General features: G+C 46.8%; 1 protein-coding gene across 1 annotated transcript; it reads right to left on the bottom strand.

Moving 5' to 3' along the window:
- Positions 1–2,127: 2,127 nt before the first annotated feature.
- Positions 2,128–15,988, bottom strand: Amdhd1 (amidohydrolase domain containing 1). Its single transcript, XM_050145527.1, has 9 exons — positions 15,800–15,988; positions 14,316–14,422; positions 13,707–13,771; positions 11,610–11,887; positions 9,084–9,309; positions 6,476–6,600; positions 6,050–6,143; positions 5,180–5,340; positions 2,128–3,535 (listed from the first exon to the last, which is right to left on the bottom strand). Exons 1-9 carry the CDS (start codon positions 15,934–15,936, stop codon positions 3,448–3,450), a joined length of 1,281 nt encoding a protein of 426 aa, XP_050001484.1. The 5' UTR covers positions 15,937–15,988; the 3' UTR covers positions 2,128–3,447.
- Positions 15,989–17,909: the final 1,921 nt, after the last annotated feature.

Here is a 17,909-nt window from a genome sequence, read left to right as displayed (position 1 = left end):
ACACTTTTATTAGGTATCATGTTATCATAAAGCTATGGGTCAGGACCCCTTCGGAAGTTGAACAACTCTTCCACGGGGGGCTGGGCACTTAAAACCATCAGACAACACAAATATTTACATTGCAGTTCATTATGATAGCAAAATTACAGTTATGAAGTAGCAACAGAAATAACTTTATGCTGGGGGGGAGTGTCACCACAGCATGAGGAACTGTAATAAAGGTTGCAACATTAGGAGGAAGGTGGAGAACAACTGTTATAAACAACTGATCAAAAATAAATAAGCAATTGGTCATCTTGCCCTTTTGGGTGTTCTTAGTTCAAGGCATTCATGTATTAGATGTGAACGCTGGAAACAAAGGCGAGAGCGTTCACTCGGTTCAGAGGAGACCCTGCTTGGTGTAAACGGCCTCTCCTTTCTGCTACCCGCTTCGTTCAAGGAAAGCCTGGGATTGCAACAGAGCTTATGGCATGGACAACTTTGGAGAAGGCATTTTCTCTTTCCTGGAGCCAGGGAAATCATCTTTCTCTCCTGCTTGCCCTGGATGAAGAAACTCGGAGTTGACTGACAGCCAGATCCAGGGCATTGCTGGGTGGCAGAGCAGGAATCTGGGTCATCCTGTGGCTGACTTGCTGTAGATACCAAAGGGTCGCCCTGCTTCTAAATTTCCAACGGTGAGTTAAAGAGGCTGTTTCTCTACTCCACCTCTGCTTCTTTACTTCCCTCCTTCCCTTCTTCATTCCTTCCTCCTTTGGTACTGAATTTAGGGTCTCATACATTCTAGGCAAGTGCTCTACCATTGAGCTATGTATTCCCAACTATTTTATTTTGAGATTGTTAGGTAAGGCAGAAATGAGCTCGAGCTCTGGTTTGGTTATAGATTTATTTATTGTGTATACAGTATTCTGCCTGCAAGCATGCCTTCATGCCAGAAGAGGGCACCAGATCTCATTACAGATGGTTGTGAGCCACCATGTGGTTGCTGGGAATTGAGCTCAGGACCTTTAGAAGAGCAGGCAGTGCTCTTAACCACTGAGCCCATGGGTTGTTTTTTTTTTTTTTTTTTTTTTTTTAAAGGGAGCAAGCTTTTAAGGTTTTACTTTCTAATGTTCGTCTTAGCCCTAGCAGGATCACAAATTCCCTGAAGGCGATGGCCAGCTTAGACTTAGAACTTCAGACAGAAAGGGAGCAATCTCTACATTTTCCAGGTAGATGAAAGAACTCACGGTGATCAAAGCCTCATGCGTGCATGTGTGCGTGCGTGCGTGCGTGCGTGTTTGTGTGTGTGTGTGTGTGTGTGTCTTTTTCAGATCTATTAGCTCTCCTGTCCTGCACAGCACCCAGCCCACACATTCTTTTCTCAGAAGGGTGCTACTGCCTCCCAAAGGCGAAAACTTCTTGGCAGGCAAAAGGTTAAGTTGACTTGAACTAAGATGACCTGAAAACCTTTTGGGTTCATTTTCTTTCTCCTTTCTGTGATTTTTCATTTTGTTTTGTTTGTGTTTGCGACAGAGTCTCACTATGTAGCCCAGGTTACTAGCCTGGAACTCAGAATCCTCCTGCCTCCACTCCCCAGTGTGAGAATTTCAGGTGTCTACCACCACTCTGGCTCACACGGGTCTATGAAAGAGCCAAAGACACCAGGTGGCGGTGCGCGCTCCTAATGCCATCATTTGGGAAGGTGGATCTCTGTGTTCTAGGCCAGCGTGGTCTAAAGAGAGAGAGAATTCTTGGACAGCCAGGGCTACAAAACAAAATAGCTGGGGAAGGGGGGACACTAAGGCATTTCTCCCGGGACTGTAGATGGTTGTTTAGAGGTTTTGTTATCAAAGCCTATTCTCTTCTGGAGTGGGGGCAGGTGTGGTTGCTTTCTCATCCACCACGCCCTCCCCCCACTGCAATCTGCCACGAGTTGACTCAGCGCCAGGGGTGGGGGTGGGTGCTCTCCCGAGCTCGTGCCCCACAATTTGGAGCTTGAACAGAAGACACAGTTGTGAGCTGAATAAGCCTCTTCACTCCGCACCTAGCGTGCCCCAGGTGCATGACCACAGCAGCAAACTCTACCTAATGCGGTGTCTTCGCTTATACGGAACGGAGCACCTCATTAATTCAGGCTCCAAATTTGACGATGGTTTGGCAACTAATGTTTATTTGTGAAATCACTACTTTGTAAAGTGGACAGTGTTCGATAACGCTACCATCACAAAGATCTCGGAAACAGTTTTACAGGTTCCCAAGTAAGCCGATGTGGCGTGAGAAATACCACTTTACGCAAATAATCATTCTGCAAATGATTCTGTGATTTGTTCTTTGAAATCCAAACACGCTGCCGACAACACTGCTGTACTACTTCCGGGGCTGCAGGAGCAATGGTGGCAATATTTATACGATAAAACCTTTTCCATGGCTTTGTGATAGGAAAAGGCTTTAGCGGGAAGATTTTTTTTTTTAAAGCTACTTTGTCGGTGTTAATCAAAATGCATTCATATAGGAGATTTTTTGTTTTGTTTTGTTTTGTTTTGTTTTGTTTTGTTTTTTTTTTTTTGGTTTTTCGAGACAGGGTTTCTCTGTGGTTTTGGAGCCTGTCCTGGAACTAGCTCTTGTAGACCAGGCTGGTCTCGAACTCACAGAGATCCGCCTGCCTCTGCCTCTGCCTCCTGAGTGCTGGGATTAAAGGCGTGCGCCACCACTGCCCGGCCATATAGGAGATTTTTCATGTCTGTGCAAGATATCAAGTGTTGAACTCTGTGGTGAAGCTTCATTCCAAAGGCTGACAAGATGTTAAAAATGGAAGGCCACCTCTGCCCCAGACTAGAAAGCATCTCAAAAGACAAACTGTAGGGAGAGAAGATTCTGTTTGTTTCTGAGGAAATGGTCCCGTTGGCCTCATTGGGGCAGATCACTTTCAAACACAAAACAGAACTCTCAGGACAAGTGTGTTTCTCCACAGAGGAGCAGAGCTATCTCATCATACCCACCCCAGAATATCTGTAGCCAGCCTTGGAGAAACGACTCTACATTGCATCCCAATAGGTTTGCCTGTTTACACATCCAGGCACACACGTTCAAGTCAAATAAGCTAACCCCTTGAGTTTCCAAGCTAACAGAAGGGCATGACATACGATTAGGTTGAAGTGACGTGGGTTCTGGCAAGCTACGGAAGTGCTTCAACTTATGGGGGTTTAGTTGATACAGAGAACGTGTCTTCTCTTTCCTTCCAGACCTATCATTATTAGAATACATTCTTATCTTATTACATTTATTTACGTGGCAGCGTCGTGGGGAGCGGAGGAGTCAGGTACACACCACAGTGAGCTTCTGGAGGTCAGAGAGTAACTCCTAGGAGATCTCTCCTCCCACAATGTGAGTCCCAGGGATCCAACTCCGGTCGGCAGGCTTGCTGACAGGAGACTTTACCCACTGAGCTATCTCACTGGTCCAGCTCTGTCACTTTTTGTAGATGACTTTTCCTTTAGCTATAACATAGTCAATTAATTCGTGATGGCCTCCGAACTGGTAAATCAAATGTTCCCATCTAGAAAGAAAGCAAACAGTCGCTTCAGCGTGTGCAAATCAAAAAGCACCAGTGTGTCAGTGAATTTAAAGTGAATTCTGCACGTGTATGTGTGTGTCCGTGTGTGTCTGTGGGTATGTGTCCATGTTCTGTACTGAATGAAAAGGAGAGAGCTGAAGGAGGAGGGTCATTTGCTTATGTGTTACTTTCATTGCTTGATAAAGAAACTGCCTTGGCTTTTGATAGGACAGCAGCTTAGATAGGTGGAGTAGACAGAACAGAATGCTGGGAAGAAGGGAAGTGAGTCACAGATGATATAGCTCTCCTCTCCAAGATGGATGCAGGTTAAGATCCTTTCCGGTACCTCGTGGTGCTACACAGATTATTAAAAAGGGGTTAATCAAGATGTGAGAGTTAGCCAGTAAGAGAATGGAGATATGGGCCAGGCAGTTTTAAAAGAATACAGTTTCTGTGTAATTATTTCGGGTAAAGCTAGCCGGGTGGCGGGAAGTGGCCCGCTGCTCCTATTTCTACAGAGAGCTGAGCACTGGCGAGCAGTGTGTGTGTGTGTGTGTCTGTGTGTGTCTGTGTGTGTCTGTGTATGTCTGTGTGTATGTGTGTCTGTGTGTATGTGTGAATAAAAATGAGAGAGCTGGGAACTGACAAGCAGTGTGTGTGAGTGTGTGTGCATTCACGTGTATGAGCACACACATGGACTATGGCTGCTCATCTGTGTGAGTCCACGTGGAGGCCAATAGGACACATCAGCTGTCTTCTTGAATCACTGCCCACCTTGCTTTTTGAGGTAGGTCTGTCACTAAACCTGGAGTCCCTCAGTTTGACTAGACTGTCTGCTCAGCCAGCCCCAGGGGAGCCCCCTGCCTCGGTTTCTCCAGGGCTGAGCACACAGGCCTACCGTCCCAAGCCTGGCTTTTATTGTGGGCACTGGGAATAAATTTCAGGTACTCATATTCAGACAGCAAGGGTTTGATATGAATTGAGCCAGTTCTCCGGCTCCTGAATTTTCCAAAATTGATTCATGGGTGTCACGTGCACTTTATCTTTGATGGAAGGAGGCAGCTGTTCTTCCAGGAGTGACATTATGGGGCTCCTGTCCTCTGTAGAACATGGGTCCCCGAGGACTGTGATAAGCTCATGGGAGTAAAAGGGACATCACATTGCCAGCATCTGGACTTAGACGTTAGGATCCAACCTGGCGGCCCAGGTCACAGACCTAAGAACTCAGGAACGGAGCAGCCTAGTGGAGGCATTGAGATGGAGAGCCATTTGATTCCATGAGTCAGGGAAAGAATACGCTGGAGCCGGAGTGATAAGGAGAAAAGAGAATGAGCCAAGCACAAACTCAAACACACAGACTCAGGGGCAAGTCCGAAGTCCAGGGAAACGGCAGGATTTGGAGGCTCGAGGAAGATGCACGGCACCTGGAGAGGTCTGAAGACTTGTAGACTTGCTTTGCTGTGTAGTTGAAGACCTCATGGTGGGGGAGGCCTCTGCTTGGCAAGGGGTAAAGACAAAGGGTGCTGGGCAGTCTGCCGTTTACCCGATACTTACTAATAGCAAGCAGAAAGGGTCCTAACACTTGCCCACACGTACATCAAACAAGACTAGTTGCTGTGGAGGGTACTCTCTTGGGAGGCCCCTCACCTGGATGCATTGATGATGATGACATCCCCCTGCTTGCCAACTTCCAAAGATCCGTGTGTGTGAGACTTCCCCAGCGCGTAAGCTGCATTGATGGTGGCAGCGGCCAAGGCCTCGGGCATGGACATTCTCATGTTCACACAGGCCAGGTGCATGACCATCGGCTAAGGCAGGAAGAGAAGGCATTGGAGGAGCAGCCATTACAAGTCAGGATGCTTCTCCACAGCACAAGCAAAGACGATTAAATGTGTGTCCGGTAGGAATAGCTCAGATAGAGTTTGTGTTTGGTATGCAAAAGGCCCCAGGTTTGCTTCCACTCCTCTTCCCCCCAAAAGTATGTATGTATGTGTATATATACAAATATATAAAGATAAATATATACACATACATATATACATATATGTATATACTATGTAATGTATTATATATTATACTATACACATATAAGTGATATATAGCTCAGTTGCTATGGGAAGATGCAATTTTATACATAAGATTCTTAAACTTTATTATTGAATAATACTGTATATTTAATATTACAAGTTTTCAGGAACCTTTGCTGTGTTTGCCTCCACCCTCACCCACTAAAGCCTCGCTGTCTCTGTTATGCCCAGAAAAGGAAAATGTCTTATTATAAACCTTAGCCTAAAGCTGAATCAGAAGACAATTCAAATTGAGATTTATCTCCTCAGTCCTGGGTGCATTCGTGTGGGCAGAAAAATTCAATTAAACCACTGCCTGTACCCTTTTCCTCTTCTCAGAGAAATCATTTTAGATCTTTAAATACGTTTTCACAACGAATGAAAATTTTAAACATTTATGTATTCCACCTTTTACTCTGTTCAGAAAATAAAGTATCTTAGAAGTAATTACCATTGAAAAGCAGTAGGCATTGGGGTTGAAATCGCTGCCCAGGGCAACTATGACTCCCTCCTCGAGCATCTTCCTGGCTCGAGGCTGCTTCAACCTAAGGGAAGAGGGGAAAGGTGTCTGTCTCCAGCTGGCGCTTTTGCAAGAACAAAGGGGACATTTCCTGTTCTAGAAGAGGAAAGAAAGCTCCAGGGTAAATGGTGGAGGGGAGGAGAACATTAGCACTGCTCGCCCGTTTTCCAGACTCGTCTGTTGTTTGCACCTTTAGGATGATGGCTTTGTACCACTGCCGCTGCATCCCTTGGCATCCGAGTTTCTGCATCATATGTTCTCGCGAGATCATAGGCAGCAACGCCTAGGCACCCTTGGAGTCTCCATCCTCACAACCTGTGCTTGAAGGCAACGTGTCAGGGTGAGAAAGGCCCTTACCTCAGCATGTAGGCCGTGGTAGGCAGAAGGACAGCGGAACACTTAGCCGCAGCCATGGCAGCGATGCCTTCGTCGCTTACTTCCTCCAGGTGACTGATGGCCTGTGCTCCCAGTTCAGCCCCAAGCTAGGCAGAATGGGCAGACATGGAAAGGTTTAACATACAACAGTTCCATACATGACCCTACTTCCCCTGCTTTGTGAAGATTTTTGTTAACTATTTCCGATGAGCACAGGTCCCCAAATAGATATTAGGTCTGTCACGGACCGCCATTGGAAAATTAGCATGTTGGTAAAAACTCATCTTCAGGTGGGGGTATGGCGGCTCACATCTGTGATCCAAGCACTGGGAAGAGTGAGGCAGGAGAGTTACCAGCCTTGGCTGGCTACATAGTGAGTTCCAGGCCAGTCAAAACAATAGAGAGAGATTGTTTTTCTTTCTTTCTTTCCTTTTTTTTTTTTTTTTTTGCTTTTTCTGACCAATAGGAACTCACTGAACACAGAGATCACAGTCATTCCACAAACTCAGCAAACACTTGCCCGCAAACATTACACATCTGTACCCCAGGCCCTGTACTGACCTCCAGGGACAGGGAGCTCCAAGTGTCGGGTACAAGCTTAGTCAGTGGGGGAAAAACAGGGTGAAGCCACCATCTAACATTAAGGGGATTTGGGGTGGGGTTCCAGAGAAGTAGCAGCCAAGGAGAAACGTGGATGAGAATGTGGATTATCCAGATTAGAGAAACAGTGTGTTCAAAGTGGAGGATGTTGAAAGTAGTCTGTTGTACTTGGTTAACAACAGAGAGGCAGAGGAGGTAAAAAAGATGCAAGAGAGAAATGTGGAGAGATAAGGAGGGTTCAGTCCTGGTACCCATGTCCAGAGGCCAGAATCCGTACTAAGAGCAACACTCTACGCCTCGTTTTACTTGGGATTACTATGGTGATGAAACACCATGGTCGAAGCTAATGGAGGGAGGAGCAATTTGGATTACACTTCCACATCACTGTTCATCATTAAAGGAAGTCAGCCCAGGGTCTCGAACAGGGCAGGTATCTGGAAGCGGGAGCTGAAGCCGAGGTCATGGAGGGGCGCTGCTTACTGGCTTGCTCATCAAGACTTGCTCAGCCTGCTTTCTTATAGAACCCTGGACTACCAACCAGTCCAAGGAGGGTAACACAGTGGGCTGGGCCCTCCCCCACCAATCACTATTTAAGAATATGCTCTACAGTTGGCTCTCACGGAGGCATTTTCTCAACGGGGGTTCCCTACTATCAGACGACGCTAGCTTGTATCAGATTGACAAAACAAAGCTAAACTAAACTAACCAGCACAGTTGACCAGATTTAAAATCACGTTGGAGACAAAAAAAAACTCTGTGCGTGTCTGTGACAGCGTTTCCAGTGAGGTTCACCTGAGGGTTAAAGCCTCTCCCTGGATGTGGGTGACGCGATCCCACAGAATGGGGTCTCATATTGAATAAAAGGAAAAAGTAAGCGGAGTCCCAGCATCCCCACCCCTCCCTTCCTGACTGTGACTGCCACGTCTTCACCACAACTGACTATGTCCCCAAACCATGAGCCCCTCCCTCTAAAGCTACTGCGGCTGGGAGTCTGTCACAGTGAAAGAGAAGTGGCTAATTCGTGTGCTGACCACAACTTGCCTTGGATTTAGCAAAGGAGATCACAGGGATGCTTCTCTCCACTGTAACTATAATAGAAGTCATAGGAGACAATAAAGGAAATAATCAGGCTAGGGGTAGCACAGCGCTCAAGCCCCTGCTTGGCGGACACAGAACAACAGCCACCACAGGGAATGATGGGCAAGCAGAAATAAGTTGTGTGTGTCCCAGCCTGTGTATAGATATGAATGCACATGTGCCTGTGTGGACCCTTCCATGTGTGTATGTCTGTTTGTGTGAGTGTGCATGTGGATGTATGTGTGTCTGGATGTGTCCCGTGTGTGTGTCTGTGTGTGTCTATGTGTATGCCTCGTGTGCATGTCTCTGCGTGTCTGTGTGTGCATGTATTGTGTGAATGTCTCTGTGTGTATCTGTTGGAAGTGTGCATAAATGTGCGTGTGTTTGTCTCTGTGTATGTGTGTGCGCGTGTGAGTGTGTATGTGTGGAGGTCAGAAAACAACCTCAAGTATCGTTTCTCAGGCACTGGCCCCTGTTTGTCCTTCCTTCCTTCCTTCCTTCCTTCCTTCCTTCCTTCCTTCCTTCCTTCCTTCCTTCCTTCCTTCTTTTTCTCTTTCTTTTTCACAGGGCTTTTTGGTTTGTTTGCTTTTTCAAGCAGGGTTTTTCTCTGTGTAACAGCCCTAGCTCTCCTGGAACTGGCTCTGTAGACTGCTGGGATTAAAGGTGTGTGCCACCACTTCCTGGCTCCAATAAATAATTTTTTTAAACATGTATTTATTAAACATGCCTGCAGGCCAGAACAGGGCACCAGATCTTATTATAAATAGCTGTGAGCCACCATGTGGGTGCTGGAAATCAAACCCAGGTCCTCTGGAATAACAGCCAGTGCTCCTACCCTCTGAGCCATCGCTCCAGCCCCCATGAATCACTCCTTTTGCAGGCGTGCGGGGAAAGAGCAGATTGTCAGTCATACCTCCGCGGCCTTCATTGGGTGGAGTTCATCCCCGTGGAAGTTGATCTGTAACCCCATCTTTTTTCCACCCTCAAGAATCCTTCGGGTGGTATCCAGATCAAAGACACCCTTCTCACAGAACACGTCTATGTTGTCAATGTGTAGGTCCCCATTTCTGCTGAGTTCCTTCAGCCTTGGCAGGTGATTATTGATGATGTCATCAGTGGCCTCAATGGCAGTTTTCCCTCTAGTGGAAGAAAATGAGATAAGCATGGGCATAGTCTTCATACGTGTTCATACATGTTCTTTAATATTTGTGATGTGCAATGCATTGCTTAATAATCTCAGTGTATTATAGATACATTAAAGACTATATATAGTTTAATAAAGGAAGGATAATAAACAGTATAGGCAAGTGAGCTTAAGCTTCAGAAAGGAAGAGACAAAGTCCAGAAAAGAAGCCAGAGCATTTGGCAATTGTGCATGCTCACATAGCCGGGGTGGTGATGAGACTTCCGTCTGGAGGACTAGGCTGTGTGACTTTTGGGGATGTCAACAGGCCCCTAGCTGTGAAGCTGAATTTCTCTATCAAGGACACTTAGAGGCCACCCTGAGCCCCAGCTATAGTTCTTCCTTTTTCTTCTCTATTCACAATTTTTCCTGTCGCCTTTACCTACGCATCCTGCCTTGTGAAAGGGGTGGAGCAAGGAGAAGAAACACTTTGTAAACCTTGGGAGTTGTTAGCAATGAGCAGGGGCAGACAGAGCATTTGAGATCAGCCAGACATGGAGTGCCCCAATCCCTTCCTGCTCCAGAACGTTAGACACACGGTTTGACTGTGATCTGTGCATGAGGGTAAATCAGTGGGAATTGAGATGCAGCCTTCAGAGGCTCATGGGAAGCTGGAGATAGTTTTCCTAAAACTCCAGCCCCATGTTAGGCATGGCGGCTCTCACTCAGCAAAACATGGAGGTGAACCCTCAGAGGTCAACAAGCAGGGTGTTTACACAAGCTATTTCTGTGTCTCACACCAGTGACTTAGAGCAGGGTGTGTATAACTCTTTATTGCACGCATGTTGTTCATGTTCGGCAGAGTTAAGAAACACCCTTAAAATCACTTAGCTAGCAGGTAAGCTGCACTTAAACTCAAGTTTCAATACTTAAAAAAAATATTTAAAAAGCAGGCTGTTCCATGCTTTATACTCTACTTGAAATCGTCTACAACTCCCTATAGAAAGGCTCTTTCAAAAGTCTCAGTTCAAACTTCAGTAACTTAAAAAAAATTGAAATGCTAAAAGCTTAAAACAAAAAATAATTGGAAATATTAAATATTTATATTTTTTTTCTACATAACCAGCTGTATAAATTTCTTTCTTTCTTTCTTTCTTTCTTTCTTTCTTTCTTTCTTTCTTTCTTTTCTTTCTTTCTTTCTGAGACAGGATCTCACTGTGTAGCCCTGGGTGGCCTGGAACTTTCTGTGTAGATCAGGTTAGCCTCAAACTCACAGAGACCAATCAGTTTCTGCCCTCTGAGAGCTGGGATTAGAGCCATGCACCGTCATGCCTGGGGTGTTCTTTTAGTGTTAATTTTTTGGTTCCTCTGATTGAAGGTCGTACGGGACTATCAGCACGAACAATTACATTCCCATCCAACATGGTGTCATAGCAATGCTCATTACACTGTATTCTTTTAAACTACTCCAAGACAGATTTGAAGCCTTTTCCCCTCAAAAGTGGTAAGTGCTGTCATGAATTAGTATGTTAGTGTGATTCAAGTCACTTCAAAATGCACACGCATCTCTATGCGGCATCTTGGATATAATAAATACACACAGTTTTATATAATCAAATAAAATACATTTTGAAGTTCATTAAAGTAAAAAAAATTAAAATTAATTGATACCATTTAAGTTTAGATATTGTTTGTAACGTAAGTCTATGATGGAGGGTCAGTTATTAATCTGAAAAGAATTTGGAGACAACCACTCCGACCTTTCAGATCTGGGCCGTGAACCTTCCTGTCTAGAAGTTCCGGGACAGAACGGAACTGCACAGCTAGGCCATCAGAGACAGAGTTCTCTTCATAAAGCCAGGGAGCAGAGAGTCTTTAGATAAAGGCAGAGGCTTAAAAAAATGTTAATAAAATGAAAATATTTGCTAGTGAGCAAAGAGATTAACAAAAGCCCTTCCGCGGACACTCAGACCACACAACTTGATCTCCTAGAGGAAATAACTAGGGATTTTTTTTACAGTGGTGTAAGCTGATTGATTATCCTGGGAAATTATTTGAATTAGTAACTAATTTGAAAGGACTCGCAAGGGACCATTCTTATTCTAAAGAAGTCCTGAAGTGTTTCCTCCATTTTCATCCTTAAAGGACTAGGAAAACTGAAGAGGGTGTTGCGACCCCTTCCTTAAACCACCTGGGCACCACGACCCGCCTTTAGAAGCAGGGCATCTTTCCAGATGCTTCTCCAGACAGTCTGGGCGGAGTGACAGCTGCCCCACCTCAACCCGCCCCCACTCCCGCCGCCGCTGCTGAGATTACTTGGGGACTGAGTGAGCCCCGCAGTAAGTGGCAGAGAGGCCCAGGGGCAGCTCCCGCCGGGCGCGCTCGATTACGCGCAGCATCTTGAGCTCCGTCTCCAGGTTGAGGCCGTATCCGCTCTTGCACTCCACCAGCGTGGTGCCGGCCCTCATCATGCACTGCAGCCGCTGCCGGAAGGAGCGGAAGAGTTCCTCCTCCGAGGCCTGGCGAGAGTGCTCCACCGTGAAGTTGATCCCTCCTCCGGCCTGGTGAATGTCCATGTAAGTGGCTCCTGCCAACTGAAGGCATGGCTCACTCAGGGAGGTTACAAGTCGGTCTGCGGAACCTACCTCCGGGGGTGATGTTAGAAGACTGTTAAGGGGTTTGACGGTAAAGAACAGAGGTTGCTATGGCAGAGGACTGGGGTTCACTTCCAGCATCCACGTGGCAGCTCACAATCACCTGGAACTCCAGCTCCAGCAGAATAACGCGCGCGCGGACACACACACACACACACACACACACACACACTTACACACACACACACTTAAAAATAAAGTAAAACTAATTTTACAAGATGGTTAGGAAGCAACTAGGCATGGTGCAGGTCAGTAATGCCAGCCCGCAGGAAGTGGAGGCAGGGGGATCAGAGGTGCAAAGCCTACTTTAGCTACATAGGGAGTTACAGGTCAGCCTGGGCTACACCAGACCCTATTTCAATCAGTCCGTAGGGCACGGGCACTAACAGCCACAGCAGAAAGAGGGGCACTTAGTCCTGAAAGACACCCCCAGGTGTGCAGAGGGGAGTCCCAGAAAGTGCTTGAGAGGTGGAGATGGCCGAGGTGGTGGTGGCGGGGCAAATGGGCAGCTGAAGGCAGTAACAACTAATTACAATCACAGCGAAATTGACCCCAGTGCGTAACCAGGCAAGCCCACGTCAGTCTCCATCCCTTGGCAGGGTTGAGCAAACAAAGCTTAGGGGTTTATTTCAGCTTTCTGCTAGCCAAGACCAAGGGCAGACTCTATGCCATTTGGGCGCCAGAGTTTGGAGCCTAAGTTCTGTCACCCAAGCAAATAAAGAAGCTCTTTCTACAATCCCAGTAATCACTAGTTATCTGGACAGTAAGAAGGGTGAGCCGCGCAAAGCGGGCGCCTGCCTCCCCCCCTCCCCGCCATCCTCCACTAGTCTCCGCCCTCCCTTCCCAGACACCGGTCTCTCCGTCGTCCTATAGTAACAGTATTTGGACCACAATCTCTAAGGTGCCTTCTAGCTCTGGAATTCAGTGCAATAATAAAATTGCCTTAAAAGCAGCTCCGACTTGTTGAGGAAGGCACACAATTGCTGGAGAAAAGAATTTTCCTGATTTCCAAAACAATTTGTCACTGCTAGGCTGCACTGCCCCCCCCCCCGCCCCCAGCAACGTGATAATGGCTCCTTTTAGGAGCCAGCTATGGTTCCTGTAACTGATACGACTATATTTTATGGTCTTCGTAAGTCTCATTTTTTTTTCTGAGAGAAAAAAAAGAGAATAATGTAAGACATTTTATTTTCAGTTAGTAATATATTCTTCCAAGTTCGTCTGCAGTCAACAGTGATTTTCAAACTATTTCTTGGAACTTGTTCAAAATTTCAAATAATGATTTAGAAAAGCGGAAGGAGGGGGAATCACCCACCGAGTTGCTAAACTCAGTTCTTTAAAAAAGAAGTCTATAGTTGAAAACCTTCAGATACTCCTTTTCTTTAACTGGTTGCTAGCTCCACACATCATATAAAGATTTGGGGCTGTTTTAACTAAGTCTGGTTCTATTGTCTTTTTTTTTTTTTTTTGGTTTTCCGAGACAGGGTTTCTCTGTGGTTTTGGAGCCTGTCCTGGAACTAGCTCTTGTAGACCAGGCTGGCCTCGAACTCACAGAGATCTGCCTGCCTCTGCCTCCCGAGTGCTGGGATTAAAGGCGTGCGCCACCATCGCCCGGCTCTATTGTCATTTGTGTTCTTCATTGAGCCAAGGAAAGACATCCATTAAGAAGCTATACAGGATAGGCTGGCCCCTTATTCAGTCATTAGAGGTGGAACCTGTTTGTGCTTTCTTGGGTTGCCGTCATTCATTTTGCGGTTACCTTCATGGCAAACTCATGGACCCTTTCGCCAGCCCACACGGGGTGTGTGTGCGCGTCCACCAGTCCTGCAACCAAAGTTGAGAAACAGGAGATGCTTAGCAGTGACTGACTGTATCACGGTGCTCTAAGTGCACGGTGGTGGCCAGCTCGTTTGGAAGAGGGCGAGTGTGCAAGACTTTGTGAGGTTCCCTCTACGTGGGCGATCTAGAAAGTTCTAGTAGAGGAGAGGTACTCATCACCACGCAACGTCCCTCAGAGATAACCAGCCCGCTTACCCAGTAATTGTGCTCACCCCAAATAAACCTTGACGCTATGGTGGCAAAACTATTAATTGAGCAAAACTGAGAACAAGGACTAGAAAACACACACTCCGCTACTTCGAGAAGGAACTGTAAGGAAGGTGCGAGTAGCTTCAAGAAATACTTAAAGGGAATCTGTAATCACTTTATGGGCATGCAATAGGAAATCACACTGGCAAAGCAGAACTCCAATTCTTGGAGCCCCAACATTTTGAACGCTATGGTTAAGGCTCTTTTTTAAGACAACCCAATTGTCTTCCTTTTTGCTGTCCTAGAACCACTGTTCATTTCTGAAAAAGAGCTTCAGCACCTGGTAAGACGCATTTCCCAGAGCAGTCAATTCTTTCTTCAAAAGTTTCTCCGGAAAACTGTCTTTGGATAACGTCCGCAGGGCCAATAGCTTTTATAAACCCATCCCTGGGAGGGGAAAAAAAAATCAAGAAACAGTTACTAAGTTTGGGGAAATTTTCCTGAAAAATCTGACTAATGATTTAAACGTACTTTTGGATGCCATGTTAGCCAGCGTTTACTGTATTTCCCTCTTGACCTGGGTTTTTAGGAAAGACAAACGGCAAACCATGTGGAGAAGAGATTGCTATTTCTTCTTTAAGATCAGCATTCAGTTCCCTACAGTACTAGATCCCTAAATGACGCCGGAACACTCCTCTCTCAGGGGCACGCCCAGTTGGCAGGAAGCTGCGTTAACCGGAAGTCAGGGGCAAACAGTTTGCGAAAAGGGTCCTGCAGAAAGCATACTGCGTCAGGGGTGCTTTTGTGTTTTAATGAGCTCAGCCCTCAGGTGGAGGTTTCTGTCAGCCTCAGCGTGTAGAGGAGGACTCTGGGATCACAGGGTTCTCGTCCCAACCACGCTAACCACAAGCTCTCCAGCTTCTAAGAATGTGGGCTGTCATTCATCGTAGGTCGTGTTGGAACAAAACACACACATCCAACCGCATAGTTATTATAGGAAGCGAGAAATCATCTTCCAAAGGTGTTGAGTTTTTGCTGCTGTTGTTCCATCAAACATTCTTAGCTGAATTTTGAGATTTTACTGTGGGGGGGGGAAAACCCAAAACTACAAAATAATACGCACCCATCCCTTGTCTTTAAAAGGTGTGGTATTTGTGCGTTTTTATTTGCTTCAGAAAACAACGAAAACTGCATGCGAGCCTTAGTTCCCTGACGCAGGGTTTGATAGATTTTGCAGGTCACTCGGTGCGTGTGCGTGGGTGTGTGCGTGCATGCGCGCGCGCGCGCGTGTGTGTGTGTGTGTGTGTGTGTGTGTTGATACAGGGTCTCATTCGGCTGTCGTGAAACTCTGCAAATCAGGCTGACTTTGAACTACCTGCCTCTGCCTCCAGAGTGCTGGTTTTGAAGGCATGGAGCCTAGCGGCTATACCCGACTACATAATGGACACCACGGGTGCTTACTGAAGGGAGTGGGGAAGGATGTGATGTTACTGTTATCTAAAAGTATTAATTAATTAATTAATTCTTATTTACTTTCTGAGACACGGTCTCATGCGCAAACTCTACGCGCAGCCAAGGGTGGCCTTGGACTACTGACCAGTGTCCCGAGTGTTGGGATTACAGACCAGAGCCAATATCCTGAGTTTTAGGGAGAAAAAGACTACAGAATCTTCTAGAAGAGGTAGAGCAAACCCTCCAAGCCAAGCAGGGCTTAAGAATCTATGGTGGCATCGATGATCAGCGGTGGAAGATGCTCTGAAGGTGTTTTGTTGGAGAAAGAACTCCTAGCTCCGGGACCCCACCCGGCCTGTGCCCGATACTCACGAGCCCACCACCAGGCTGGCACCCTCCAGCACGGCCAGGCTGCGCAGCGCGGGCCCGGTCAGGAAGCGCTCGCCGCGGGCGCACACCAGCACCACTTGCCGCGCGTTCTCCAGCAGGAGGCGGTGGCCGGTAGCCATGGTCGTCCTAACTGCTAGCCGGGTGCAGAAGACAGGAGTGCCCGGCCAGGGCGGCTCCCTGGAGGGGCGGGGCAGCGCGGGGCGGGAGCTCGTTAGCAGCCTGTTGACAGTGACTGCCAGTGTCAACAAGAAAGGCTCATAGTAATAAACCTTACGGTGGACGCCAGTCCTTTCAGGTCTGCTTTGCAAGTTCTCGGTAAAGGAAGTAAAAATTATATTCACCCTCCAACCCCTAACTTTTGGATCAAAGAACTGAAATTTAGCCACCGGGAGAAATCAAGTTGGACCAGGTTGATGCAGTGGGCCAAGCGAAGTGTAGTCGGTTTGGGCGCTCACAGGGGACGACCGTGGGGGGAAAACTCTGCCCGGCGACCTGGGGTAGAGACTTAGGAGAGGACTCTGCGCAGACGTGTGTGTGTGTGTGTGTGTGTGTGTGTGTGTGTGTGTTAGAGGAAGACAGAGATAACACAGAGACAGAGACACACTGTTATGCGGGAGCGTGGATCCGAACTGCGGTGGGACCGCAGGAGCAGATGAGCGTGAGCGAGCTGTGCCCGCGAGGCGACAGGGGCACGGGGCGGAGGGCTGACGGTGCCCGAGCAGGTCCTGCGTCCGCGCGGCCGTCCAAGCAGGGCTGCGGGTGCCGCGCACTGTTCGGTTGGCCAGCTCGATTCTAGGGTCCTGCTACCAGGCGGTCCCCAAGATGAAGGGGACCTGGGGCAGGGAAGGATGGAGCTGAGACGCAGGGTCTCGGTTTGGCGCCTCTGTCTGCTTTGTCCCTACAGCCTTCGTGAAGCATAGGTCTCAACTGTGATCCAAACCCGTTGAGGTAAAATCAGATTTAAACTGGGTGTCTGCCACATTCACTCCACCCTCACCCACTCCACCTGAGTCTGATAGCCTCTACACATGCTGTGCTCAAGATTGTGGAAAGCATCCTTTTTTTTTAAAATTTATTTCTTATGTATATAGTGTTCTGGGCACCAGATCTCATTATAGATGGGTGTGAGCCATCATGTGGTTGCTGGGAATTGAACTCAGAACCTCTGGAACAGCAATCAGTTCTCCTAACCTCTGAGCCATCTCTCCAGCCCTCCGGTTTGTTTAAGAAAGGCTGGCAGCACTTTTGAATCAGATTTGTTCCGATTTGCTTTTTAAAAATATTTTCTTTTTTTATTATAATTACATTATTTCCCCTTTCCCCTCCCTCTTTCCAAACCACCCTTGTTCCCTTTCAAATTCATGTCCTCTTTTATCTTCTTGTTACATCTATATGGTGTGTGTGTGTATTTCTAAATACATAAATACAACTTGCTTAGTCTGTATAATGTTACTTGTATGTATATATTTTGGGGACTTTTTCCTCTTTCTTTTTTTGAGACAAAGTCTCACACTATGTAACCCTGGCTGTCTGGAGCTTTCTGTGTAAACCAAGATCTTCTAACTCAGAGATCCAACTGTCTCTGGCCACCCATTCCCCCCCATACACACACACACACACACATTCTTTTTTTGAGACAAAGTCTCACACTATGTAACCCTGGCTGTCTGGAGCTTTCTGTGTAAACCAAGATCTTCTAACTCAGAGATCCAACTGTCTCTGGCCACCCATTCCCCCCCCATACACACACATACACGCACACACACACACACACACACACACACACACCAGGGCTGGGATTAAAGGCATATACCACCAGACTTATTTTATTTGGTTTCTATGGTACATTTCAAGCAAAGACATCTGTGCTCAGCAAACACGACAATAGAAAGAAAGGGGAAAAAATGACAGAAAACTATACCATGAAAACAGGCTTATTCTGCGAAACACAAGGGTTGATTTGGGGTTGCCTTAAATCCACTATAAAGCAGTCAGCGAAGTGTCTTTACATTACAAGTCAGCAGTCAATCTCCTTTAGCTCCACCCTTGTCCTATAATAAAAGGGAGATGGGGTAGAAAACACAAAAGGAGG

Source organism: Alexandromys fortis, unplaced genomic scaffold (assembly GCF_014885135.2).
Source record: "Alexandromys fortis isolate MF-2015 unplaced genomic scaffold, M_Fortis_MF-2015_v1.1 scaffold_50, whole genome shotgun sequence".
Classification (NCBI taxonomy): Eukaryota; Metazoa; Chordata; class Mammalia; order Rodentia; family Cricetidae; genus Alexandromys; species Alexandromys fortis.
This window is presented reverse-complemented; position numbering and strand designations above follow the sequence as displayed.